General features: G+C 44.6%; 1 protein-coding gene across 1 annotated transcript; it reads left to right on the forward strand.

Annotated features, from left to right (window-relative positions):
* Window positions 1–563: 563 nt before the first annotated feature.
* LOC102716204 (sugar transport protein MST2-like) lies at window positions 564–25,068 on the forward strand. Its single transcript, XM_006651485.3, has 5 exons — window positions 564–749; window positions 17,649–17,971; window positions 18,042–18,310; window positions 24,122–24,482; window positions 24,589–25,068. The coding sequence occupies exons 1-5, from the start codon at window positions 614–616 to the stop codon at window positions 25,063–25,065; spliced, it is 1,566 nt and encodes a 521-aa protein (XP_006651548.1). The 5' UTR covers window positions 564–613; the 3' UTR covers window positions 25,066–25,068.
* Window positions 25,069–26,923: the final 1,855 nt, after the last annotated feature.

A 26,923-nucleotide genomic window follows, 5' to 3' on the forward strand; every position in this document is an offset into this window, starting at 1 on the left:
ATCATATGTTAATCCGTTACTACGTTTTACGAATCGGATACTTACTCGCAGAAGAACATGGCCGAACATGGCCATAGTATATATATGCAACCATGCAAGTCACAATCCTTTAGGATATACATCGAATTCTAGTAGTAACAGGATTGTACTGTTCAAATGCACTTTCTGGATCTGATGCCAAGTATCGACATACTGATATGGGCCAGATTTAAATTGATTTATTGTATTGCTACTATTAATCATTGAGATCTTTTCTTTTTCTCTGGTTAATGTGGGTATTTTTAGATTTTTCCTATTACTGTAGGAATTTGTAGCTATAATAAAAAATCTTAAAATCAACCATAAATTTAAGGTTAAAAATTTAAATTTTGGCTGATATACTTAAGGGGAAGAAAAAGACAAGGGAATTTGGCCGCTGAAAACCGGGAAAGCAGGTCAGAGTTCCTTTCTTCTCTGTGCTGTCGAGTGGGGTACCACGACAGTGACAGCTTAGCCTAGCTCAACTCAATGATTAAAATCTCGCCGGATCCCACCTGCGTATTATTAATCCACCAAGTAGCAAGCAAACTACATCTGTTCTTCGCAGCGAAAAAATCTCTCAGAGAAGCGCGGCATGGCAGCTGCAAGCGCGGCTGGTGTGGCCGGGGACACCAAGGTGTACACCGGCAAGCTTACCCTCTACGTCCTCCTCCCTTGTGGCGTCGCGGCGACTGGCGGCCTCATCATCGGCTATGACATCGGCATCTCTGGTACGCAAGCAGTTTATCCCATCTATCTTTCAGTAATCTATGATATTTAATGACTTCCTGTAGTATGGATCGGACTAATTAAGTGGTATGTTACTTGTTAGAGAGAGAGAGAGAGAGAGAGAGCATGTAGTTCATCGAAGGAAAAATGAACGAACACATGACAACTACACACAAGATTTGAAAATATTGGGAAGCTTGTAGTCTACGACGATATATACAACACTTATGCAATTAGCGGCATCAAACATATATGCCATAAGACAACGATCAATAGAAGACAGTATGTGGGGAGCTCTACTTTACTGCCATAGATTGATCTGTACAAACACAAAGTATATCTTCCTCTTTACCTAAATTTCTCAACTAGTATTTCGTATGAGCCAACAATATTTTCTACTATGTCCATATTTTAATAAATGGTGCCATTGATTCTTTGACCAACATTTGAACATTTGTTTTATTTCAAAAATTTTGTGCAAATTTACGGAAATGTAAGTTATAATTAAAATATATTTAGTAATAAATCTAATCATATCAAAATAATGATAATTATGTGAACAATATGAATGGCCAAATGCTTGTTAAAAAGTTGAAGACGTTATTGATTAAGACACAGAGGAGGAAGACGAACGCGGACCGGATGAGAAACATGTCGTAGGCTCGATCCCTTCCTTGTCAATCGTCACTCCTTAAAAACATATTGGTGCCAACATTCTACTCATTTTCAGCCTCTACAAAATTGACTAAAAATGGTCAATTTCCAACAACATTTTTTAACTTGCATCCCTTTTTACAAAAACTTTAATCATAAAAGACCCTTAAAAAACTTCAACGAAAAATAGACCTTGTCACGCCCAGAAATTTATACCAAATTTCTGAACAATAGCATGCATTAATCTCGGTCCAGGCATCAGCCCGAGTACACACTATGACAAATCAATACACAGTTCCACGACTTAAAAACAAATAAAAACAATTGTCTATCGAAATGCAGCGGAAAAAGAAAAACAAGACTAGACCATCTAATCTTCAGCTTCAGCTGGCGAAGACGGCTCCACACCACAGGCATTCTCGACGGCGGACTGAACCTCACTTCAACCTTCGGAACAACCTTCTGACTGAAACTCTGGCACTTGCTCTGGTGGGGAAAAATTAAGCAAGACTGATTACAAACCACAGTACTCAACAAGTAACACCCAAGAGAGCAAGAATAATGAATGCAATAGGGTATCAAGCATAGGCTAAGGTTAAATTGCACAAAGCTACAATAATTTAGTAAAACAGTAGATAAAATAGACTGAAATAAAAGTAAAGTAAACATTTAAAAATAAACATCCGCTGTTCAACGTTACACCACGTTGCAACAGGGCCAAACCGCTGTCGAACGTTACACCACGTAGCGACAGGGTCAACCCTCTGTCCAACGTTACACCACGTTGCGACAGACCCAAACCACTGCCAACGTTACACCACGTTGCACAGGGTCAAACCAGTTCCAAGATTAATCAAGTTATTAAAGGTTCAACTAATCCCAGTGAATCTGTCGGTTCGCCCAATAACCGCGGGCACAGCTATTCGAATAGTTTTACTCTGCAGAGGTGTACAACTTTACCCACAAGACATGGCTCCCAAGCATGTTAACATGCCCCAACGTATCACCACGATACCTCAGTACGGAAATCATGATAAGACCTTTCACCTAACCCTCCCTAGACAATCGCACCACACTTTAGGTTTCACCCCCTCCTTTACACCAAGTCGGACAGTCCCCTCTTGTGCCTTGGGGAATCCGGAAGCAGCAGAGGCTTTCGTTACACCACGATTGCCCGTCCATACTCCATCACGCAAACCCTTGCCTTGGTACGTCGAATAGGGACAAGCTAGATTACGAGTCTCACCGTTGCCCATTCTGGCTTATGGTTAGTACGTGTAAGACTTCCAGGGTTTCCTGAGAACCGGTCCTTAATTGCCATGGGCACGACTCTCAAAACCATGCACCCACAGCCCACCATAAGCAATATTTTAGTTATATTAATCCTCAACGGGATATTAATAATGATTACAACCATTAAAGGTCTATCAAAGTGTAACAAATGATTAAATAATAATTGGTGAGCTAGTTGAACTAAGCATGGCTAAGCATTTCCTAACCCTATTTCTAGTCAAATTAACCCTGGGATGACAATAATAATGAATGGGAATCAACGGATATAAAGGTAAATGCCCAATAGATAAATAAAGTAAATACGTTTGAATACAATGCACTTTTGAATGTAAAGCATGGGATTTTATAAACATAGGTTCAATATGATCAAAGAAGGGTGCCACTTGCCTTGCTTAGACCCACGAGGAACTTCGGCGACGACTTCGGGAACGAACGGCGCTGCGACGGGGGAAAAACCTACGACAAACAAAGCAAAACAAGCAAAACAGGCTATAAAACTACTGAAACAGACAAAAAAACTATTTTTAATGGATTCTTGGCATTTTTCTGGATTTAATGAAACTTGAATGGACCTAAACGGAGACTAGAAGAATTACTTATGAATTTTGGAAGTTTAACTGCGTTTTTAAACAAAACAGAAAAACCTTATTGATTTATTGCGCAATTAATGGGGCTGCTGACGTCAGCGAGGGAAGAGGAGGCGGTGCTGACGGGTGGGGTCCACCTGTCGGTGGGAGAGAGGGGAGAGGAGAGGTCAGCGAGGAGAGAGGAGGCGGCGCTGACGGGTGGGGTCCACCTGTCGGTGGGAGAGAGGGGAGAGCAGAGGCTGACAGGTGGGACCCGGGGAGGAGAGAGAGGAGGCAAGGGGCAGTCAACGGCTAACGAGTGGGACCCACTCGTCAGTGGCCCAGAGCAGAGGAGGAGGGGGAGGCGGTCCCGACCGGAAGGGGAAGACGACGTTGGCGGCGGAGGGTGGCGACGGCGATGACTGGCGGCGCGAGGGCGACGACGTCGGCGGCATCGACCGGCGACCGGAGGGCGACGACGGCGTCGGCGACCACCGGCGCGAGGCGACGGGCGGCGGCGCACGGTGTCGAGGGCGACGGCGACGGCGCGCGGGAGGGAGAGACGATGACAGATGCCGGCAGCGGTGGCTTCGCGACCGTGCGGCGACGGTGACAACGGGCGGAGATGCGACGGCGAGCGCCTGCAGGGCACGACACCCAGCGACGGCGCACGGGTAAGGGGGTGGCGCCGGGAGAAGCGGGGCGGTGGTTACGCCGGGCGACGGATTTGGCGGCGACCGGGGAAAGTGGAGTGGTGATTATGCCGGTGTGAGGGACCGAGGCAGCGGCGCACGGTGAGGCAGGGGTGACGGCGAGCGGAGGGGTGGCGGCGACATCCAAGGCGCGCAGGCGCGCGGCGGCGGCGGTGTCCCCGGCGACGGCTCGCAGAGAGGAAAAAGAGGGAGAGGGAGAGGAGAGCTCACCAGCGGCGATGGAAGGCGGCAGCACGTAGGCGAGGAGGAGGAACAGGCGATGGCGAACAGAGCGGGGCGGCGACGTCGCGAGCGTGGACGACGACGCGTGGACGACGAAGTCGGGCACGACGGCGAAAAGGGCGAGGAGGCGGCGAGGAAGCTCGGCGACCACCGGTGGCGACGAAGGCCGGCGGAAGGTCGGCGAAGCCGAGGCGGAGGTGGTGACGCGGGTAGGCGGCGACGTCCGATGGCCGACGAGGAGATCGGCGGCTGACGGCGACGGAGGGAAGCTTCGGGCGGAGAGGGGGAAAGTGGCGGCGGGGCAGAGGCACGGGGATTTTATAGGGTGGTAGCGCCGGCTAGGGCGGGATGGCCGGTGGAGACCGTGTCGCACACGCGAGCGCGATGGCGAGGTCGTTGCGGGCGCGGCGGTTGCGGCGGCGACGCGGCGTCCGGCGCGGACGCGGCGGGGAGGCGGACTCGGCCGACGCCCGGACCGATCGCTGACAGGTGGGCCCTGCCTGTCAGTGGCGCGAGGGAGGAGGCGGCAGACTTCGGTGGCGCGGCGCGGGCGAGCTGGCGAGCTGGGCCGACGGCCCAGGTGGAGGGGGAGGGGGAGGCGCGCGCGGGCGAGGGGCGGGAGGCCGGCTCGGCTGGGTCGGCCTGGAGGGAGAGGTGGGCCGGCTCGGCTGGGCCGGCCCGGGAAAGAGGGGAGGAAAAAGAAAAAAGAAAAAGAAAAGGAAAGGGAGGAAAATTGGACTTCGGCCCAGTTTGAGAAGGAAGGAAAAGAGAAAAGAAAAAGGAGGGAAAATGGAAAGCCCCACTTTTGCCGAATTTTAAATTAATCTGTTTGGCCAAATTTTATACTTCTGCAATTTGAGTTTAAATCCAGTTAATCGATTTGCGAACCTCGATTTAATTAAATTAATTGCTTTAGAGGGATTTTTCCTGAGTTAATTAAGCCAATTGTTATTTACGAATTTCTTTTTACGAATTTAAGCTTGGGGCAAAACTCCGGGTGTGACAGACCTTTTGCTTGGCACCATCGTCATTCACGCTGAAGTCCAATGTCTCAGTGCCAAAGTCGATGGCACCGACAAACTTAGCCCTCAAGATGGCTAAGTCATTGACATGGAGAAGGACGACGCTAATGTCATTGTGACGAGTACCTATTTGCAAAAGCTTTCTAGAAAAAGATCTATATGTAAAAAAATATTTCCAAATAGGTCCTTGGTGCCAATATGAGTAGGGTCGAGTACCTATTTGTAAATGTTTTTTTATGGATTAGTCTTTTTTGTAAATAGGTCCTCGATGTGTGTGTCTATCTCTTGGGTCCAAGGGGCAATAGTTTCGGCACCAATGACCGTGGTGCCGAAATATTGAACTTCGGTGCCCAGAAAAAGTCTATTCTTGATTAAAGTTATTTAGGAGTCTATTTATAAAATAAGTTTTCTGAATGGTCTAAAATGTAAAAAATGCTGCAATTTCAAAGGGGGGAGCGGGCAAAATGATAGGACTTAGGCTGATATGATGTAATGTGTATTCATTTTTGACCTTGAGCCGCAAAAACAAATGCACAACTTTTTCATTGCATATTCCTTTCCGAGCTCCTTGGAACCCGATGTTAACACCAAAATTTGGTAAATTTTTGTATTGGATTCAGATAAGGAAAGGTGCAATCGCCGATAGATATTTTATTCGGAAGAGTTCGAATTCAACAGGGAATCGTGAAGACCAAGGCTTGGTGGCGTAATTTTATCTAGTAGTTAAAGTTAGTTAGGATTTTATCTCTAATAGATTAGAGTCCGATCAAGACTTGTTTGTTTTCTTTTATCTATTAGAAACCGTGTCGTGTTAGAGATAGAGTTTGCTATTTCTTTTTATCTATTAGGAGTCGTGTCCGACACGGATTAGCATCCACCCGAGGGTATAAATATGTGTGCCCAGGGTGATTGTAAATCATCTACACATCAATAGATCAATTACTTTCGGCGCATCGTCACCCTCCTAACCGAGGTTTCAACTCTGGCGAAACTTGGCACCTAACGCAGGGCTGCATCGCTTCGATCACCAGCGGAGGGGTAAGTCCATCATTCCGCCAGGCCACGGTAATCGTGTGACAAGATTAGGACTGTCTCGGTTCCGTCCGATCTTCTAATCTAGTTGTGCGATTGCTAGTTATCATATCAGTTTCAACTTAAATCACTTTCGTGTTTTAAGTTGATCTGGGCAATCTATGTTTGATATTTGCTATTTGACATATTCAATCTAGTACTATCTCGGCTAGGTCCGATCTAGTAAATTGTGTTTCTCAGATGGTTTATATCAGATTAATGTATTTTGCTCATTGTTTTATCGGAGTACTAGCCGATAAGTTATCGTTCATCGGCTCATTGGCTTCATAGAAATCTAGATATATTTAGTATCTATCCTGACATTGCTAGGTCTAATCTTGAACTGTCTGATCTTCTATGATTATTATTGGCAATCTGGGCTAGGTACTTTATAGATCTCGGTTGTTTGTCCGTCATCTATAGCCGATGATCTTTGTCGATCTACATGCTTATCATATTTACATCAATAGAGTAGCCAATTGCCTTACTGTATTATTTCTATACCAATCGGCTTGATTTAGTTAGATCGGCAATTATTTATGTTGCATCGGCTTACGAGAATTACATGCAAGTTGGGTTTAGCCGATCATAAATCGCGATTCATAGTTTATTCCAAGTAATTCGTCGGTTTATTTATTAGCCTTATCGATCTTCATGTTTCCTATAATCATATCATGCTCGACTACATACTGTCTTGGTTAAGTCCAATCTCTGTATGTGTAGTTCGACCTGGTTATAGGGGCTTGTCCAATCGACTAAAATTAATAAGTGACTTGGCGGGTTATGTTAGTCTAATATTTAGTTCAAGTTTATTTTGATCAAGTTTCTAGCCGATCCAAGCTTTTTACAGCTGATCGTTTATCCTATCGGCTAACCGTTGCAACATCAATATCTGATCAGCTGGATTATTAGTTACCTATCGGCTCGATAGCCGATCAGCTTGTTTTGTCGTTCATCTTATCAGTTGCAGGATCAAACTGGCTAGCACGTCCGCGCATCATCTAAGAATTTAGGTGCTGCACTGGAGCTTTCTAAGATTGATTCTCAGGCCTTCGTGTGTGACACGTCAGATCACATTTTTGACGTCAACACCCGCTTCATCTCATCCCATAATAATTATGCTAAGTGCTCTCTAACCAAGGCTTTGCATGTGTATAAAATTTATATGGAAATTTAGCTTCTGCTAAGCCTTCATCTACTGTAATAGGGCATTGCTTCTATAAACTTTTGAAGTTGGGAATTCCACATACTAATTGTCCATATCAACAACAATTGACGCCATCCCAAGTGGCAAAGAAAAATGCCACTGAAGAGAAGGCCAACAAATAGAAGAATAGTCTCGCAGCACTTCACTAGCACAGGTGAAGTGACCGAGAGTGTGCAATAGACTAGAGCGAAAGCTAAGGTGGAGTCCGAGGAGATGCCAATTCATACACCGGAGGGTTTCATCAAAGACGCTTTGAAGGAAGGGAAAGCAATTCTAGACACGGGGGCCTAAGTCGAAAGAAGGGAAGCCAAAGGAGTCATCAAAACTAAATATAGTTAAACAAGCAACATTGGCCATACTTCCAAAAAATTGAATTCTTGTGACACCCTCTGTGAGCGCTTGTGTCCTACATTCAAACTTGACAAGATCGAAAGGTAGTTAAATGGCACAAGGCATAGCTTATACGCTCGAACACATGCCTCTAGGAGGCAAAAAAACAAAAACGATGAAGCATTCAACATACATAACTTCAGAAAAAAGATTCTATTCATAAGGGGGTGGCCGAAGCGTCTTACAAAACATAAACTATAAAGTGAAGATAGGGGTTGAAAACAAAATAGAGCAAAAAGCTAAGCACTTATTTAAAAAGGAAAAAAACAAGTGATGTAAATCTAGCCTGAGGCGGCCTCGCACCTCAGGGAGCTCGTCCTGAGATGTGCTGGCTCTGTCGTCGGCCTCATTTGTAGCCTCTTCGGCATTTGCTCCACGTGAAACTTTGACCTCCCAGGGATCCTAGCATGCAACCACCTCCAGCATGTGGCCCTTCATCTGCCACCCTCGCCGAAAGGCTCGGACTAAAGGGTAGACCAACTTGGAGTGGCCTTCGAAAGGCTTCAAGTCGGAATTTGTCACTATGCAGGAAAGGGCTAGCCAGACGGACTGGCTTTTGCCTTTATTACCTAAAGGGAGCGCCAGTCAGTTGCTTTGGCCTCCTGAAGGGAGCCACGGCACCTCCTCTTCCTTCATGGCCTTAACCACACTCACCTGGGTTGAATGAAGCGTGTCCATCATCAAGAGATGCTTATTAGCATGCCTTTTTGTGGCCTCTGACACCTCATGGTTTTAGGCCTTGAGGCTATCAAGGCGGGTGCTGGCAATGTGGTCATAACTCGCGACTAGTGAGAGTGACTCCCAAAAAACTGAACACAAGTCCAAATCAATCATATGTCGATGGGCCAATAATAAAAGGGCCAATTCTCAAAACAAATCCCTAACATATCTTTGCCACCATGCCCCTAAGGGCCATCACTGTGCCATCTAAAGCTGAAGTTCTCTACCATGTGATCGAGCTTCGGCTTCAATACCACTTCGGCCACCCCCAAACATACAACCTAAGCTTGTCGTGCAGAGCGAAGCATTCAGCCCCAAAGTTGGCCACCGAGAAGAGTAAGTCTGATGCTGAAGCAGCATTGCTAGAACACCTGGTGCCGATTCAGCCACCGATGGCACCATGTACCAAGGTCTTGCAAGGCGGCAAGCGCACATCCTTGGCTTTCATATATTTGTTGAAGATGGTGTCATCGTAAATGGTAAAGGCCAACGACTCCTCGTCCACTGGCATGTCATTGTTTCGCAGTTGAGGCCAAGGGAACTCATTGTCGCTCCACGCGTTCAGTATCCAAACAGCCAGAGAGACGCGCGAGCTGGGTTGTCAAAGGTGTGAGGGGTCAATGACATTGGCCAAAGGGGCTCCGATGCGTAGCAGCGAAAGGTTACTCCCGGCCTAGCGGGGTCTCTCAACGTTGATGAGCATGGGGCTCGAAATTAGCCCATTGGAGCCTCCTAGCAGAAGAATAGTTATTTCATTTTCCATGACAAAGGAATCAATATCAGTGCTGATGTCCTCTTCCTTATCTCTGCCATTGTTGTTCTCCTCCTATAATGTGGATGCCCTTGCCTAAATTAATCTGGTTGCCTTCGCTGAGGGTTCAGCTTCGGCCTGATGGACACTTGCGGTTTTTTGATGCCGCATCCTCTCCTTCACCATTCCCACCCATGAGGCTCTCATGCATTGGGACCTATCAGCGTAGCCAAAAGCCTTTCAGTTAACTTGACTGAGGTTGTGTTGGAACTAGAGCATTTCACCAAATTCCTTGGCACTAGCCTTCGAGCTTCACTTAGTCACCCCTAGGAAGTTGCAAGACAAGGAAGAGATAAGAAACATAAACAAATCCGGGAAGGGGACATATGCGAAAAGCATCCTTGCCATTAGTCATTTCGATCGAACATTGGACCAATGGAAACCAACGAATTGATGCACATGGTCAAAGGGCACCTCCTAAGAGGCAACGTGACGCCACACTCCAAGCATGATGAACTCTTCTACGAGAGCTAGCGGAGACAATTTTGCAGGTTTCGATCTAGCCAAGGAGGCTATCATCGGCTGGGGGTTGTGGACGAGGCGCATGCGGTTGCTTCGAATTTCCTTGAATTTAGCATGGTGGGCAGTGATTTTTTTTTTCAAGGTTGGATGCTCTTTTGTTTTTAATTTCTAGGAATGCATTAAGACATTAGTAATTTCAGTGGTTTTAGGACGTTGCACAAACCTCCTCCGTATTTTAATAGATGCCGCCAATAATTTTTTGGTACACATTTGTCCATTTATCTTATTAAAAAACTTATATAATTATCATTTATTTTGTTATGATTGAAATTATTACCAAATTAATTTTAATTATAACTTTTTTATATATTTAACTTATTTTTTTAAATAAGACAAATAGTTAAATGTGTGAGAAGTCAATAATGTCATCTATTAAAATTATTAAAATTTGGCTGGAATCTGTAGCCTCAGTTAGGTTCTATAGTATTTGTAAATGGGCACCTAGCTCCATGCTGCGCTGCGTGCGTGCATTGTTTATATAAAGGGTCTGTCTATTAAGCAGATGACTGATTTTTTGGAATGTGTCAGTCGATTTTTTCCTCAAAATTTGGATATATTTTCGGCCAGGTTGTATGTGTTCTATAGAATTCTTTTCTATTTTTTATACCTTTGGCATTAATGTGTCGGTCATGTTTATACAAGAAGTTGCACTTCATATATACTAAAGTTGCACTTAATCTATAGTAGAAATTGCACTTTTCCATATTATGCAATTTTATGGTAAGCTATGTGCAAGTTTAGTATATGAATTGTGCAAGCTCAAACAAAATACTTCTCAAACCTATTATTGCACTTAGTTTTTATTAAAGTTGCATATTGGTTATACTAAAGTTGCTTATTTCCATATCTTACAACTTATGTTAAACTATATGCAAGTTTCGTATAGATATTGAACCTGACCGATGGCTAAGAATGAGAGCCAGTAAATAGCAGAATTAAGATCAAATTTTAAAAAAGCAAACAAATCTCAGATCAAATTTTGAGGGATAAAACAAAATAATGCAATGCAGCAACATCCCAAAATCAGGGGAAAAAAGAGATCGAATAGACTATGTAAGACAATTTTAGTAAATTATTTTTCTAAAAGAAGAAATAAACATATTTCTGGTTTACTCCCGTTTTCCCATTACATGACCCCCTCCCCTCCAGAATTAAACGTGCTTGCAGGCACGGGTCGGCGGATGAAAAAAAAGGGACTCTGGCAGCAGCCTACGAATCTTGCCGTTTGATCGAGCGGTCAATAAATCGACTAACGCGCAACCAAAAAATCAGTCGATTGCCAAATTTTTAGCTAATAGATTATATTAAACCCGGCCTCTACACCTTATGGAGGTGTACACAGCCTAATAGTCACAACAAGTGTACAAAAGACTCTCCCAATACATGGGTACAACATAATTAAAACAGTTCAAAATTAAGGTGGATAACTGAAATCTAAGTTTCAGTCCTTCTTCTAAAGTTCCACCCAGAAGTAGAGAAAAGCTCCATCATTCGCTTCTCCAAAAGCTTGCACTTTGCGATTACTTCTTCACCTTCGTCTTCCTTAAGAAGCAAAGACCAAAGTCTTGCCAATTGAGTTGCTTTGAAAATTACCTGCAAGAAAGATATGAGATTATAGCCATTAAAGACTAAGTCATTCCTCCAAAGCCACAAAGCCCAACGAATCGCTGCAATGCCCACCCAAGTTTGTCTTCTAAGCCTAGGTTCAAAACCTCTTAACCAATTTCCAAACAAGTGAGAACAATTTCATGCTTGATTCCAAAAGTAACATAGATCGCATTCCATATGTACCTAGTCATTATGCAATCAAAGAAGAGATGTTGTATTGACTCATTAGAGTTACAGAAGCTACAAAGCAAGCTACCCTTCCATCTTCTTTCAGCAAGATTATCTTTGTTAGAATCACCCCTTTTTTAATATACAAAGGAAAATTTTATTTTTTAAAGGAATCCTTAGCTTCCAAATTAAAGATTTCCTAGGTATTACACCGTTAAACATAAGAACTTTATACATGGAGTTAATAGAAAACAACCCCTTTTTATTGTTCTTGCAATAAAATTGGTCTCGCTTATTGTTCAATTTAACATTTACCACCTTTGAGACAATATCAAACCAATCATCCAAGTTTTTGCTCACAATTGCTCTTCTAAAAGAAACATTCAAGGGGGTCCTTACTAACACATCGGCTATAACCAAGTTTTTATTTCTAACCAAGTTGTACAAGGTTGGAAATTCCATTTGAAGGGATTGGTTTCCCAACCAACGATCCTCCCAAAATCTTACTTGTTTCCCATTATTCACTATGAAGTGGCCAAGTGTTTGGAAGGGTTCTTTTGCTGTCATAAGGCCAGCCCAAAAATGTAAATCCCCCGGTTGTTTTTGGACCTGAAAAATGGTTTTCCTTGCCAAATAGTTTTTCCTCAACAAATTCTGCCACACACCCTCTTTGTTGATCAACTTAAAGATCCATTTACTGAGCATACACTTATTTTGAGTCTCTAAGTCCTGGATTCCAAGCCCCACACATTCCTTTGGCTTACATAGCACGCTCCACCTAGCTAATCTATACTTCTCTTTATACTCATCACATTGCCGAAAAAATCTGGATCTATAATAGTTCAGTTTCTTTAAAACACGTTTAGGAATTTCAAAGAAAGAAAGCATATACATTGCTAAACTGCTTAGCACTGAATTGATAAGCACTAACTGTCACGCCCAGAAATTCCTCACACGAATTTCTGAACTTAATTGTGTATTAAAATCCTTGTCCAGGACCAGCCAGGGTACAAAAAAGACAATGTTGATTACATAACCATCGTTCTTAGAAACAACTGAAAATAACACTTATTCTAACGAAAATGCAGCGGAAAGAAAGGTAGACTAGCTCCAGCGGGTACGGCTTCAGTCCATAGGCAAAGCTTCGACGGCAGACCAGCTTACTCCTGAGAGTCACCTCTATCAGATTCCACTTCTAACTCTGGAGGGGGAAATTGGGCAAGGCTAAGTACAAACCATCGTACTCACCACGTAGCACGGAAAAGAGGGTAATAAATTATGCATAAGGATCATCAAGGACAGGCTAGGGTTAGTTGCAATAAAGCAGCATTTAAAATAAATAACAGAGATTAAACCGAATAAAGGTAATTAAATACATTAAAGGATAAGTAAATAACAGTTGTAAAATACCACAACAATGTCCAACGTTACACCACGTTGCGACAGGCCTAACCACCACTCAACGTTACACCACGTTGCAGTAGTTCCATGTGAAAACCAGTTTACCTAAGTCATTAAAGGTTCACAAATCACAGTGAAGCTGGGAGTTCGCCCGTAACCTTGGGCACGGCTATTCGAATAGGTTATATCCTGATCAGAGGTGTACCACTGTACCCACAAGACACGACTCCGCTACACTTGAACGTGCGCTGACATACACCATGGCATACCGGAAAGGAGACTGTGATAGGACCCGTCACATAACCCTCCCTATTTAATCGCACCGCACTTCAGGTTTCACCCCCTCCTTTACACCAAGTCGGGCAGTCCCCTCTTGTGCCTTGGTAGATCCGAAAGCAGTAGAGGCTTTCGTTACACCACGATTGCCCGTCCATACTCCATCGCGCCTGCCCTTACCTTGGTACGTCAAATAGTTCGAAGCCATGCTCTAGATCCCACCTTACCCATTCAGCATGTGGTTAGCACTGAATTACTTCCAGGGTTTCCCATGAACCGGTCCTTAATTGCCATGGGTGCGACTCTCAAAACCGTGCACCCACAGCCCACCATTAGCAATATTTTAATTGCCATTAACCCGAACGAGGTAATGAATCATTATTACAGCTATTCTGAGCTAAACATGATTATTAAATGATCTCATGAGCTACTTGATCTAAGCACGGCTAAGCATTAACCTAGGCCTAACTCTAGTCAAGTTACCCCTGGTCTAGCATGAATAAAGTTGGATAATCAACGGCATAATAATAAGGATTACCCGAGAAATAAATACAGTAAATACTTTAATTAAAACAATGCATATTTGAAAAAATAAAGCGGGGGATTTGCAATAATAGGTTCAATATGATCAAAGATGAGTGTCACATGCCTTGCACTGGCCCCTGGGGTCCTTCGGCGACGATCTCGAAGTAAACCGGCTCTTCGGTGGGGTCCGAATCTAAGCGACAAAGCATAAAAATAAATAAGACAGGCACGAACTCTATTGAAACAGTAAAAGAAAGTATTTTTAATGGATTCTTGACAATTTTATGAATTTAATGAAATTTGAATGGGCCTAAACGGGGACTAGATGAATTACTTATGAATTTTACAAGTTTTCTGGGTTTTTTAACTAAACAGAAAAGTCCTAAATCAATTATTACGCAATTAATAGGGCTGCTGACGTCAGCGAGGAGAGAGGGAGGGCGGCGCCGACAGGTGGGGTCCACCTGTCAGTGAGGGGGAGAGGGGAGGAGAGGTTGACGGGTAGGCCCGAGGGGAGGAGAGAGGAGAGGGGGGAGGTCGGCCGACCAGTGGGCCCGGCCGAGAGGGAGAGGCTGGCGGGTGGGACTCGCCGGCTAGTGAGAGGGAAACAGAGGGGGAGGAGAGCGTGGCCGGTAGAAAACGACTCTAGCGGCGCGGCGGCGGTGGCGGCGGCAGCGCGACTCGGCGGTGGCGACAACGGCGGGCGCGGCGGCGACGACGTGATCGGCGGCAACGGCGCGGGGCGGCGGCCGGCGGCCGATGCGGTGCACCGCGGCGGCACGACGGGAATGCCGGGCGGCTCGGGGAGGTGACGACGGCGCGACGAGCGCGGCGGTGCGGCGACGCTCCGACGATGGCGGGATCACGTCGGCGTTGTTGAGGTGAGGGTGATGGCGGGCAGAGAGGCGGCGGCGATGGTTTCAGCGGCGGTGCGCGGAGAGGAAAAGGAAGGGGAGGAGGAAAGCGGCGACGACTCACCGGCGACGGGGACGGCGACAGCAAGTCGGCGAGACGGCGGGACACGGGGTGACGGCTGGCAGCGAGGGTGGCGAGGCGCGGGCGGCGAGATCGACTGCGGCGGTGGAGGAGGAGGGCGCGGCGGCTATTCGAGCGGATGGAGAAAGGGCCGCGGCGGCGCTCGTTCGAGGCGGTTTAATAGGGGAGGAGGCGCCGGCTAGGGCAAGACGGCTGTTGGAGACCGGGTCGGCCACGGCGGCGGATCCGGCGGCGGCCGTTGCGCGGCGATTGCAGCGGCGGCGGAGTCCGGTTCGACCCCGGCACGGAGCGGAGGGAGGTGGCGCGGACCTAGCGCGGGCGTTGGCAGGCGGGCTGTGCTGGGCAGAGCGGCGGCCCAGGAGGGAGGGAGGAGGCGCGCGCGCGGGAGAGGGAGGCTGGTCGGCTGGGCCGGCCCGGGAGGATTATGGGAGCTGGGCCGGCCCGAGGAGGAGGGAAGGAAAAAGAAAAGGGAGAAGGAAAAGAAAAAAGAAAAGAGCGAGGAAAATTGGACTTTGGCCCAATTAGAGAAGGGAGGGAAAAAGAAAGGAAAAAGAAGGGAAAAAGGAAAGCCCCACTTTTGCCGAATTTTAAATTAGTTTGTTTGGCCAAATTTTATACTTCTTCAATTTGAGTTTAAATCCTGATAATTGATTTGCGAACCTCGATTTAATTAAATTAATTTTTTTAGAGGGATTTTTCCTGAGTTAATTAAGCCAATTATTATTTACGAATTTCCTTTACAAATTTAGGCTTGGGATAAAACTCTAGGTGTGACACTAACCTTCCACCGGTTGAAAGAAATTTTCCTTTCCAACTACTTAGCCTTTTCTCAAACCTCTCCTCTAGTTCTTTCCAGTCCTTATTCAAAAGACTTTTGTAATGCAATGGAAGCCATAGGTATTTGAATGGGAATGACCCTATATTACAACCGAAAAGAAAGAAAAAACATTTTCCCTTTCTTTGGCCTTACCAAAGCAAAACAACTTACTCTTATGAAAATTGATTTTTAGGCCAGATAATTTCTCGTAGGCACCTAGTACCATTTTGAGATTATTGGCCCCATCTAAATCATTTTCCATAAAGAGTATAGTGTTATCTGCATATTGTAGGATAGACAACCCATTATCAACTAAATTAGGTACTACTCCTCGTGTCATATCCCTTTCGGTCGATCTACTTATAAGAATTGCCAACATATTCGCCACCAAATTAAATAAAATTGGTGAAAGGGGATCGCCTTGACGTCCTTTTTTTGTTTGAAAATAGTGCCCAATTTCATCATTCACCTTTACCACCACGCTTCCTCCTGACACTATTTTATCTATCCATTTACACCATCGATTCGCAAAGCCCTTTATCCTCAAGGTTTGTTGAAGGAATCTCCAGTCTACCTTATCATATGCCTTTTCGAAATCAAGCTTCAGAATCACCCCATCCAATTTTTTCCTATGCATCTCATGCAAGGTTTCATGAAGAATGATAGCTCCCTCCATTATATTTCTTCCTTTTAGAAAGGCGGTCTGCGATAGCCTTATGACATTTTGTGCTACTAGAGCGACCCTGTTTGTCATAACCTTTGTAAAGGCTTTAAAACTCACATTAAGTAAGCATATAGGTCTGTATTGTTGAATTTCTTTGCCTCCTTATTTTTAGGAAGAAGAGCAATAATTCCAAAGTTCAAACTTTCGAGGGACGATTGCCCCCATGGAAGTCCTTAAAGACTGCCATTAGGTCATCTTTAATTATATCCCAGAACACTTGATAAAATTCTGCCGGGAAACCATCAGGTCCTGGAGCTTTATTGTGTTCCATCTGACAAATAGCCAATTTAACTTCTTCTTCAGAAAATTCTCTTGTTAACATATCATTTTCTATCACCGTCACCTGTGGTATATCCTCTTTTTGGTCCTCAAACATAGAAAAATTATTTCTTTCGGGAGGCCCAAAGAGGTTCTTATAGAACTTAGTTATATACTTTCTTAGTTCCTCCTCTCCTTTGATTACACCCTCTTCTTGTTCAAGCTGAAAAATCTTAGTTTTCCTATGCTTTCCATTTGCAATCATGTGATAGTATTTACTATTAGTGTCTCCTTCTACAATTTTCTTTGTTTTCGTCCTTTGGTACCATTTAATTTCTTCTTCTCTCAACAACTTTGCTAAGGCATGCTTTACTGAATTTTTTAGCTCGAGTTCTTGACCAGTCAAGATTCTCTTCTCGGCTAATTTATCCAACTCATCTGCCTTTGCAATTAATGTAACCTTTTCTTTTTTGTAGGCACCACTTACGTTCTTTGCCCATCCTCTAAGGAATTGACGCAATCTCCGAATTTTATTTTGCCATCTCTCAATATCAGTCCTCCCTCTAACTTCCTTGGACCAACTATTCACCACCAACTGATGAAAGTTCTCTCTCAATAACCACCCGAGTTCAAATTTAAACTGGGGTTGGTTGTTCTTAAGAGACCCCTTCCCCGTGTCTAGCAGTAGGGGGGTATGATCCGAGAGATCTCGGCTAAGGGCGTGAACTGACACCAACGGGTTTTTCACCTCCCACTCCGTACTAACCAACACCCTATCTAACTTCTCATAGGTTAGGTTTGGTAAAGCGTTTGTCCAAGTAAACTTACGCCCGGAGTGCATAATCTCTCTCAAATTTAAGCTATCTATAACAGCATTAAATACTGCCAAATAGCAAAGCTGTTATATAAAAGAAGTATAATGACTCTCCACATTCAGGTGGTGTAACATCAATGGACATGTTCCTCGAGAAGTTCTTCCCCTCAGTGCTCCACCATGAACAGACGGCGCAGGGCACCAGCCAGTACTGCAAGTTCAACAGCCAGCCGCTGACTGCGTTCACGTCATCTCTGTACCTCGCCGCGCTCATCGCCTCCTTGTTCGTTGCGTCCTTCACACTCGCGATGGGGAGGAAGTGGTCCATGTTCGGTGGCGGGGTCTCTTTTCTTGCCGGCGCCACCCTCAACGGCGCCGCGCAGAACATTGCCATGCTCGTTGCTGGCCGCGTCCTCCTGGGCATCGGTGTGGCCTTCGCTGGTCTGGTAAGTTGGTTGGACAGCACACCCCTATTGACAAAATAATAATCATTCTTGACAGTGTAGTTTAATGCAGTCCATTCCGATATACTTGTCTGAGCTTGCACCACCACGGCTCCGTGGCATGCTCAACATCGTCCTCCAGCTGATGATCACTGTGGGAATCTTCTCTGCGAATCTCGTTAACTTTGGTGCAGCCAAGATCAAGGGTGGCTGGGGGTGGCGTCTCAGCCTCGGCCTAGCTGCCGTCCCGGCATGCGCCATCACCGTGGGCTCGATCTTTCTCCCCGACTCGCCAAACTCTCTCATCAACAGTGGACGCCACGAAGAGGCGCGACGGGTGCTCTGTCTGTTGGTTGATTTATCGGTTAGCCGATATTTAGGAAAGGATATAACCACCGTAATCCTATCCGTAATCCATCTCTAACTCTGAAATTCGTAACCCTTATGGGCCGTAACTGCGATCGGTGGTTACGGGTCAGAATCGGATTAGGAAATGCCCCCGAGGCCCACCAGTGCTATATAAAAGAAGAGGAGCCCACGGGGACGCTCGTGTCACTTATTCTCTAAACCAGAAATTCGAAATCAAGCTCTCCCGATCAGAGAAGCACTGGAAGGGTTTCGTGCGGCGATTCCAGGACAGTGCCGTTGGAGACCCGAAGGTCGGAGATTCAAATCAGATCACCGGCGACCTAATCTTGCCGGAGACGAAGGAAAGAAGACGGAATTGAAGAAAAGAAAAGAAGGGAATCAGATGGCTTCACCTGCAGGTTATTTAGTTTTCCGCATTTGAATTAATCGGTGATCATGTGCTGATTAGGGTTTAAATTCGTAATCTATTGTTTATATTGAATTATCTAACATTGTGGTATCAGAGCCTACCTACTCGTACTTGGTCCCATATAATCAATTTTCGGCCTAATTGTTGTTGCAATCGGATTAGATTTTGAGTTTATAACACTGGTTGTTTAACATACAGAGTAATTGATTCGAATTCCAATCCGAGAAATCAACTAAACCCTAGATCAAAAACCCCAAAATTCATTCACTAAAATCAATTCGATTCGATTGAATGTATTGAATCGAAGAATTTACCGGAGTGGAAGTAGTAATCGTCGTCGCCGTTGTGTGGACCTTGGTCACTGCACGGTGCCGCCGCCGTTGTTGCTGCTGCCTCCGCTTCGGGGAAATAGACCACTGCCGCCGTGCGGGCTTCGCCCGCGCGTGCGTGCGCGCGGTCGCCGCCGCCGCCGTGCGGGCTTTGGCCCGTGCGTGCGCGCGCGCCACTGCATCCGCTCTCCTCCTCCGGCCACGCCAGCTCCACCGCGCGTGCGCCGTCACCGTCGCCAGGTCTCCGCGCCGACGGGAATGGCCGGCTTGGGCGCCGCCGCCTTCGGGCGCGCTCGCCCCCCCAGCCGGTGGGTGATGGTCCGCGCTTTTGGCGCACGCCCTCCCCGCCGGACCGCCGCGCCATCACCATCTTGCGCCATGGATGCTCGCCGTCCGCCGCCAGAGAAAGGGGAGAGAGAGAGGAGTTCGATTTTTTTTTTTGGGCTACGGTTAGGGTTTGGAGCCGCCGGCTCCTTTTGCCCATGTCCTGCTGAATCTCAGCCGTCCGATCCGATCGGACGGCTGAGATCAATCCTGGGCCACCGCCGCTATTTGGGCCGAGTGCGCCGCGTGGGCCGTTGTCCCCGCGCGCGCGCTGCCTAACGGGCCGACCTCTTGTAGGCCTGCCCGGTAATTGGATGGGCCGAAAATTTAATTTAATTTTGTTTAAATTATTTTTTAATTTCAGAAATCAATTTATACCTTGTTTGGGCTGTTTAAAATTGCTAAAAAAATTGATAAAATATATTTTATTGATCAGAAAATTATTTCTAGTCAAATGGAACCAACGGGAAGTTTGCTAGAAAGAATTTATGATGTGAAGTTATTTATTGACCAACGTTATTTATGATTTCACGTCAATTTAAATTTGATTATTTCTTCCTTGATTATTTCTGCCCAACGGTGATATAATTAAGGATTTATTTTATTTTTCTAAGTCTTTTCTGCCCAACGGTGATTAGATTTGGAGAAGTATTATACACATATTATTTTATTTTGATCAAATGTTTTATAGTATAAATTGTTATCTGCAGCTTTGTCACAGCTCAAAAGGATTGAGCCACTTGATGGGGCTAATTATGCTGAATGGAAAAACAACATGCTCCTGAATTTGGGGTTGTTGGAAAATGATCTCGCACTTAGAGAGGATCCACCCGTGGAGCCAAAATTAGCTGACTTCATGGATGAGAATGATGAGGAATACACCAATCTCAAGTGGGCTTACGATGAAAAGTGACCCGCTTGGGAGAAATCAAACAGAGTGTCCCTAATGTACATCAAGAGCAACATCTCTCCTTCCATTATAGGGGGGATTGCTGACTCTGACAATGTTAAGACGTACCTGGCAAACATTGAATCAAACTACAAGGCGTGTACCAAAACCTATGCCAGTACTCTTATCATGAAAATGGGCTCTTCTGTCTATGATGGAAAGAAAGGCATCCAACAACACATCATGGAAATGTCACACATGGCTCATCAACTAAAAACAATGGACATGGAAATTTCGGAAGCCTATCTTGTCCATTTCATCCTGAACTCACTAAACTCTGATTATGATCCGTTCAAAATTCACTACAATACTCAAAGAGAAAAGTGGACCATTTCAGAGCTTATCTCCCACGCAGTGGAAGAGGAAGAGCGTCAAAAGGCCAAAAGGCAGAAACACATTGACCAGCTCAACCTCGTCAACTCTAAGGGCAAGAGGAAGTTCCATCAAGGAGAAGTCTCTGGATCAAAGAAAAAGAGCAAGCCACCTCATCCTCCGAAACAAGGAGGGAGTAAGGCTGCTCAATCAACTGCTCAACCTTCAACTGGGCCAAAATTCAAGAATCCTCACTGCACTTTCTGTGACAGTGATGGACATTGGCACAAAGACTGCCCCCGCTTCAAGGAGTGGTTGGCCCGTAAAGGTATAAATGAAATTAATGAAATTTCCAACGTTAATGAATACCTATATGTTGAGTTTTCCCGGAATTCTTGCTGGGTTGACTCAGGTGCCACCGTGCACGTTACTAATTCATTACAGGGATTGAATGGCGTCCAGACGCTAAGAAAGGGGGAGCACATCCTAAGAGTAGCTGATGGAGCAGAGATTGAAGTGGAGGCTATTGGAGACCTCGCACTCAAGCTTCCCAGTGGCTACAATTTAATACTTAATAATGTCTTAGTTGCTCCTTCCGTTAAAAGAAATCTTATTTCAGTTAGAGTCCTACCAGAGTCAGGATATGACTGTTATTTTATCAAGAGAACTTGTTACATTAAGCATCTAAATAAAGTAATTGGTCTTGCCTTCGTGCGAGACAAACTCTACTTGCTCTCTTTGGATCATACTGTGATGAATGTCATAAATGCCTGCAATGATAAAAATGAGACTTCGTCAAAATTGTGGCACTGTCGCTTAGGCCACATTTCTAGGGGGAGAATCGAGCGTCTCATTAAAGAAGAATTATTACTCCCCTTAGATTTTTCTGACGCTGATCATTGCATAGATTGCATTAAAGGAAAATTTGCTAAATCAATTAAGAAAGGAGCCACTAGGAGCACGAGTCCACTAGAAATAATTCACACTGATATTTGTGGACCGTTCCCAGTGACATCTGTAGATGTTTTTGATTCATTCATTACATTTACGGATGATTACTCCCGTTATGGATATATTTACCCCATAAGCGATCGTTCTGAATCTCTAGAAAAATTCAAAATATTCAAAGCAGAAGTTGAAAACCAGCACAACGCGAAAATTAAAATAGTGAGATCAGACCGTGGTGGTGAGTACTATGGGAAACATGCTCCATTTGGGCAAAGTCCTGGTCCATTTGCTCAATATCTTCAGATTCATGGGATTATTGCACAATATTCCATGCCTGGGGAGCCTCAACAAAATGGAGTGGCAGAAAGACGCAACCGCACACTCATGGAGATGGTGCGGAGCATGCTTAGTCACTCCAACTTATCAAATAAATTATGGATTGAGGCATTAAAAATGGCTGCACACATACTAAACAGAGTTCCAAGCAAGTCCGTGCCGAAAACTCCGTATGAACTGTGGACCGGAAGAAAATCGACATTAAATTATTTGAAAGTGTGGGGCTGCCGTGCAGAAGCGAAATTATTCAACCCCCAATTAAAGAAACTAGACCCCAAGACTGTGAGCTGTCATTTTATCGGTTACCCGTCACATTCTAAGGGATATCAATTTTACTGTCCAGACCGTGTCACTAAATTTGTAGAAACCAGACACGCTGTCTTCTTGGAAAATTATGAAATGGGGAGCTCACAGGAAAGGGAAATTAATCTTGAGGAAATTCGGGTGAGTGTTTCTTCTCCTCCGAAAATCCAAGAGAATAATGTCCCTATTTTTCATAATGTACCACAAACTGTAGTTCCCACAGTTGGCGCTACGGCTACTGCTGAGGAAAATTTTTGTCATCGAAATTTGATATGAAAGATCTCGGTGATGCATCATACGTTTTGGGTATTGAGATTCATCGAGACAGGTCCAAAGGGGTGCTAGGATTATCATAGAAATCATATATTTCCAGAGTATTGGAAAGATATAATATGAGCAAATGCTCGACATCACCTGCTCCAATTATGAAAGGGGATAAGTTTGGTTCATTCCAAAGTCCGAGAAATGAATTGGAAGAAAAAGAAATGACTAAGATACCATATGCTTCAGCTGTCGGAAGCTTAATGTATGCTCAAGTTTGTACGCGACCAGACTTGGCATTTGTAACCGGGATGCTTGGCAGATATCTGTCTAAACCAGGTATGGACCACTGGAAGGCAGTAAAGAAAGTATTGCATTATTTGCAAGGAACTAAACATTACATGCTCACATACAGAAAATCTGATAAGCTTGAAGTTATAGGCTATTCGGATGCTGACTTCGCAGGATGTTTAGATACCAAGAAATCTACTTCTGGGTATATATTCACTCTTGCGGGGGGAGCCATTTTATGGAAAAGCACTAAACAAACACTGACTGCATCGTCGACAATGCAGGCAGAATTTGTGGCATGTTATCACGCAACGGGGCAGGCTGTATGGCTTAAAAATTTTATCCCGGGATTACAAGTGGTTGACAGCATTGAAAGACCACTGACTATATACTGCGACAATGAGGCCGCAGTTTTCTATACGAGTAACAACAAGTCAGGTGAAGCTGCCAAACACATTGACATTAAATACCATGTTGTGAAAGATAGAGTACAGGATCAAACAATCAAAATTGAATACATAAGCACTAAATCAATGCTTGCGGATCCGTTAACTAAAGGCTTACCTCCCAACTTGTTCAAAGAACATGTGGCCAACATGGGATTGTGTAATGACCTTGAATAAAGATCCTGGAAACCGGGACAATTAAGTTCAATCAACACCCGCTTAATTAATCAAGGGTTTATTCGTATGATATTGTGAACTATAAGTCTTGTCGTCTCAATGATGCGAAATGTTGTTGAGACACATTGCTTTAGGGAGCTGTATTGTATGATGGACTCGTAATTAACCTCTAAATCAAGGGGAGAATGTTGGTTGATTTATCGGTTAGCCGATATTTAGGAAAGGATATAACCACCGTAATCCTATCCGTAATCTATCTCTAACTCTGAAATTCGTAACCCTTATGGGTCGTAACTGCGATCGGTGGTTACGGGTCAGAATCGGATTAGGAAAAGCCCCCGAGGCCCACCAGTGCTATATAAAAGAAGAGGAGCCCACGGGGATGCTCGTGTCGCTTATTCTCTAAACCAGAAATTCGAAATCAAGCTCTCCCGATCAGAGAAGCGCTGGAAGGGTTTCGTGCGGCGATTCCAGGACAGTGCCGTTGGAGACCCGAAGGTCGGAGATTCAAATCAGATCACCGGCGACCTAATCTTGCCGGAGACGAAGGAAAGAAGACGGAATTGAAGAAAAGAAAAGAAGGGAATCAGATGGCTTCACCTGCAGGTTATTTAGTTTTCCGCATTTGAATTAATCGGTGATCATGTGCTGATTAGGGTTTAAATTCGTAATCTATTGTTTATATTGAATTATCTAACACTGTCGCATCCGTGGCACTGACGAGGTGGACGACGAGTATGCTGATCTCGTGGCTGCAAGCGAGGTTGCCTTCTCCGTGGAACGGCCGTGGCGAGAAATCTTGCGGCGCAGGTACCGACCACAGGTCACCATGGCCATCCTCATCCCCATCTTCCAGCAGCTCACCGGAATCAATGCCATCATGTTCTACGCGCCCGTGCTGTTTAAGACGATCGGGCTCGGAGGAGACGCGTCGCTTATGTCGGCGGTGATCACGGGGCTGGTGAATATCGTTGCCACGTTCGTGTCCATCGCCGCTGTGGACAGCCACGGCCGACGCAAGCTCTTGTTTCAGGGAGGCTGCCAGATGCTTATCTGCCAGGTACACTGAAGATGATAATATGTTATACACCTGCAAAATTTTGCAATGCCTCGTCCTGACGTATTCTGTCCATATATGTTCCGAAAATTGCTTATGATTCCTGCAGGTTATCACTGGAACGCTGATCGGTGTCACGTTTGGAACGAGCGGGGATGACAGCATCTCGAAGGCATTCGCGGTCTGCGTCGTCGTGTTCATCTGTGTGTACGTCTCTGGCTTCGCTTGGTCATGGGGCCCGCTTGGTGTACTCTTGCCGAGCGAGATCTTCCCACTCGAGATCCGGCCGATGGGGCAGAGCATCAGCGTGGCGGTGAACATGCTGTGCACGTTCGCTGTCGCAGAGGCCTTCCTTCCAATGCTCTGCCGCATGAGATTCGGCCTCTTCTACTTCTTCAGCGGATGGGTTCTTGTGATGACATTGTTCATTGCGCTCTTCCTGCCAGAGACGAAGGGCGTGCCGATCGAGAAGATGACCGTAGTGTGGGAAACACATTGGTTTTGGGGTAAATTCTTGAAGAACGAGGGCGCACATGTTGAAGTGGCAGACAGCAAAGTTCAAATGCACAATGGCACTGCTGTCTGATTTATACAGCTGTAGCAAATATAATTGTCATACACCATTCTTCTTTTCCATAATCCTGTTATGGGATAAAAAAAAAGTAACAAAACGTCTTTGTTCACACCATTCTTCGTTCTCGTAATCCTACTATATCCTCTATTTAATCCAACTACAGGAACACATGCATATCCAGCAACAGCCTCTATGACCACAAATTCACAGACAGTCTAGTTGCAGCGGCTGCCATTGATCGATTGTGGGATGGTGCGCCCATGTCGGATTGTGACCGTTTAAGAGCATTTGCATTTTTCACTTCGAATGAACTCCTGGTGTTCAAAGTATAAATAACAGAAGCAGAACAGAGAAAACGCTGCTGAAGTTCGCAGCAACAAGAACTCTCTGAACATGCTCTGTTCTTCAGTTCGTCAGTTTCGTTAGGTTACTGCAGCTACCTGGAAACATTTAGAGTTCAGAGACTGTATGCGAGATCGCGTAAGATTTTAGCCAAATTTACAACAAACCATGGGCAAGAGTTGTAAATATAAATAGTCCTGCTAAAATAAATTTTAATCCATCTATACTCAAATAATATCTCTAATGTTATAAACGCGTGGGTCTGGAGGTACTAAAATTTTAAATTAAAAAATATGGTACCTTGATATATTTTTCAAAAATAATAAAAATGCTCCACATAGTACCCTAAAATTGGGGCTCTCGAATTTGAGCTAGGTGGCAACTCAGATGAACCAGTAACTTTTAGTAATATTGTACTAAATTTTTTAACATCTTAAGATACTTCTCAACGGTAGGAAAAAAAACTCTACTATTTATGCTCGCGATAGCAACCTGGATCGTCATCTACTGGAATGGGCCAGGCGCAAGCCACTTGCTCTGCTTCTTGCCGAGCCTAGCTAGCTTCTCGCTTTGCCTTTTGCACCTGTGTAATGGCCTGAAATCGCGCTAAGCTTAAATCTTTGTGTAATACCAATTTCTAGAAATTTAAAACCTTAAAAAGCCCCCTAAATTGAAAATGACCAAGATTAAATTTAATTTAGCTCGTTGGCATTTTGAATAAATTCCCAATGCCTCAAAATACATCAATTTTTTACATAAATTTAGAGCATTCTAATTAGTTTTAAAGCAACAGAAACCACTGAGGCCTTGTTGGTTTATTCCCTAAGACGGAGGGATTGGAGAGGATTGAGAGGGAATAATTTCACACCACAATAGGTATGGAATTAATCCCTTCTCGATCCTTAGGAATCCCTCTATAATTAAGATTAACCGAACAAGGCCTAAAATAGAACCCACTAAACCTCTCGTTCAATTTCGTGCCCAAACTTGAGCTCGGGAGCTCCGACAAACTTCAGTAATCTTTTGCCGTTGTTGTGGACCATTCCGGAGGACATCTTCTGCTCCATTGAGTTCATGTCGCTGAGGAGAAGAACGGTCAAGCCTCCAGTGGTACGCACATGAGGTTGGGTATTCAAAATATTAACGATTAACAAAACATTTTATACCCAAAGTCTTAATAATTGGCTTCTATAACATCAAACGCCTTGTGATTGTATGATATATAATACAAAATTGAGCCTAAGGCAATATTTAATTGAATTGATCATAACATAAAATTGTTTGACTTGTAAAAATTGGCAACATATGAAACATGTAAATGATGAAAAATGATGAAATGATTAGAATTCTTCCAATTTAGAGGACAAATATTTGACACTCCGTGTTTTAAAAATGCAGAAAATAAGTTATGATATCCTTATCATTTATTTGCAAGAAGAATTCCCTTTCAATAATAAAACCACCCAATTACCAGTTACATTCTCATAATTATACCTTGATAAATCACCAATTGCATCAAACTATAATT

Source organism: Oryza brachyantha, chromosome 3 (genome assembly GCF_000231095.2).
Source record: "Oryza brachyantha chromosome 3, ObraRS2, whole genome shotgun sequence".
NCBI lineage: Eukaryota > Viridiplantae > Streptophyta > Magnoliopsida > Poales > Poaceae > Oryza > Oryza brachyantha.

What these genes read in the sequence shown, in the direction of transcription:
- LOC102716204 (XM_006651485.3), top strand. Translation starts at nt 614, where the DNA reads ATGGCAGCTGCAAGCGCGGCTGGTGTGGCCGGGGACACCAAGGTGTAC. An exon ending in GAAGAGGCGCGACGGGTGCT is followed by an intron (nt 18,311 to 24,121) that starts CTGTCTGTTGGT and finishes AATTATCTAACA; the next exon opens with CTGTCGCATCCGTGGCACTG. An exon ending in GCCAGATGCTTATCTGCCAG is followed by an intron (nt 24,483 to 24,588) that starts GTACACTGAAGA and finishes TGATTCCTGCAG; the next exon opens with GTTATCACTGGAACGCTGAT.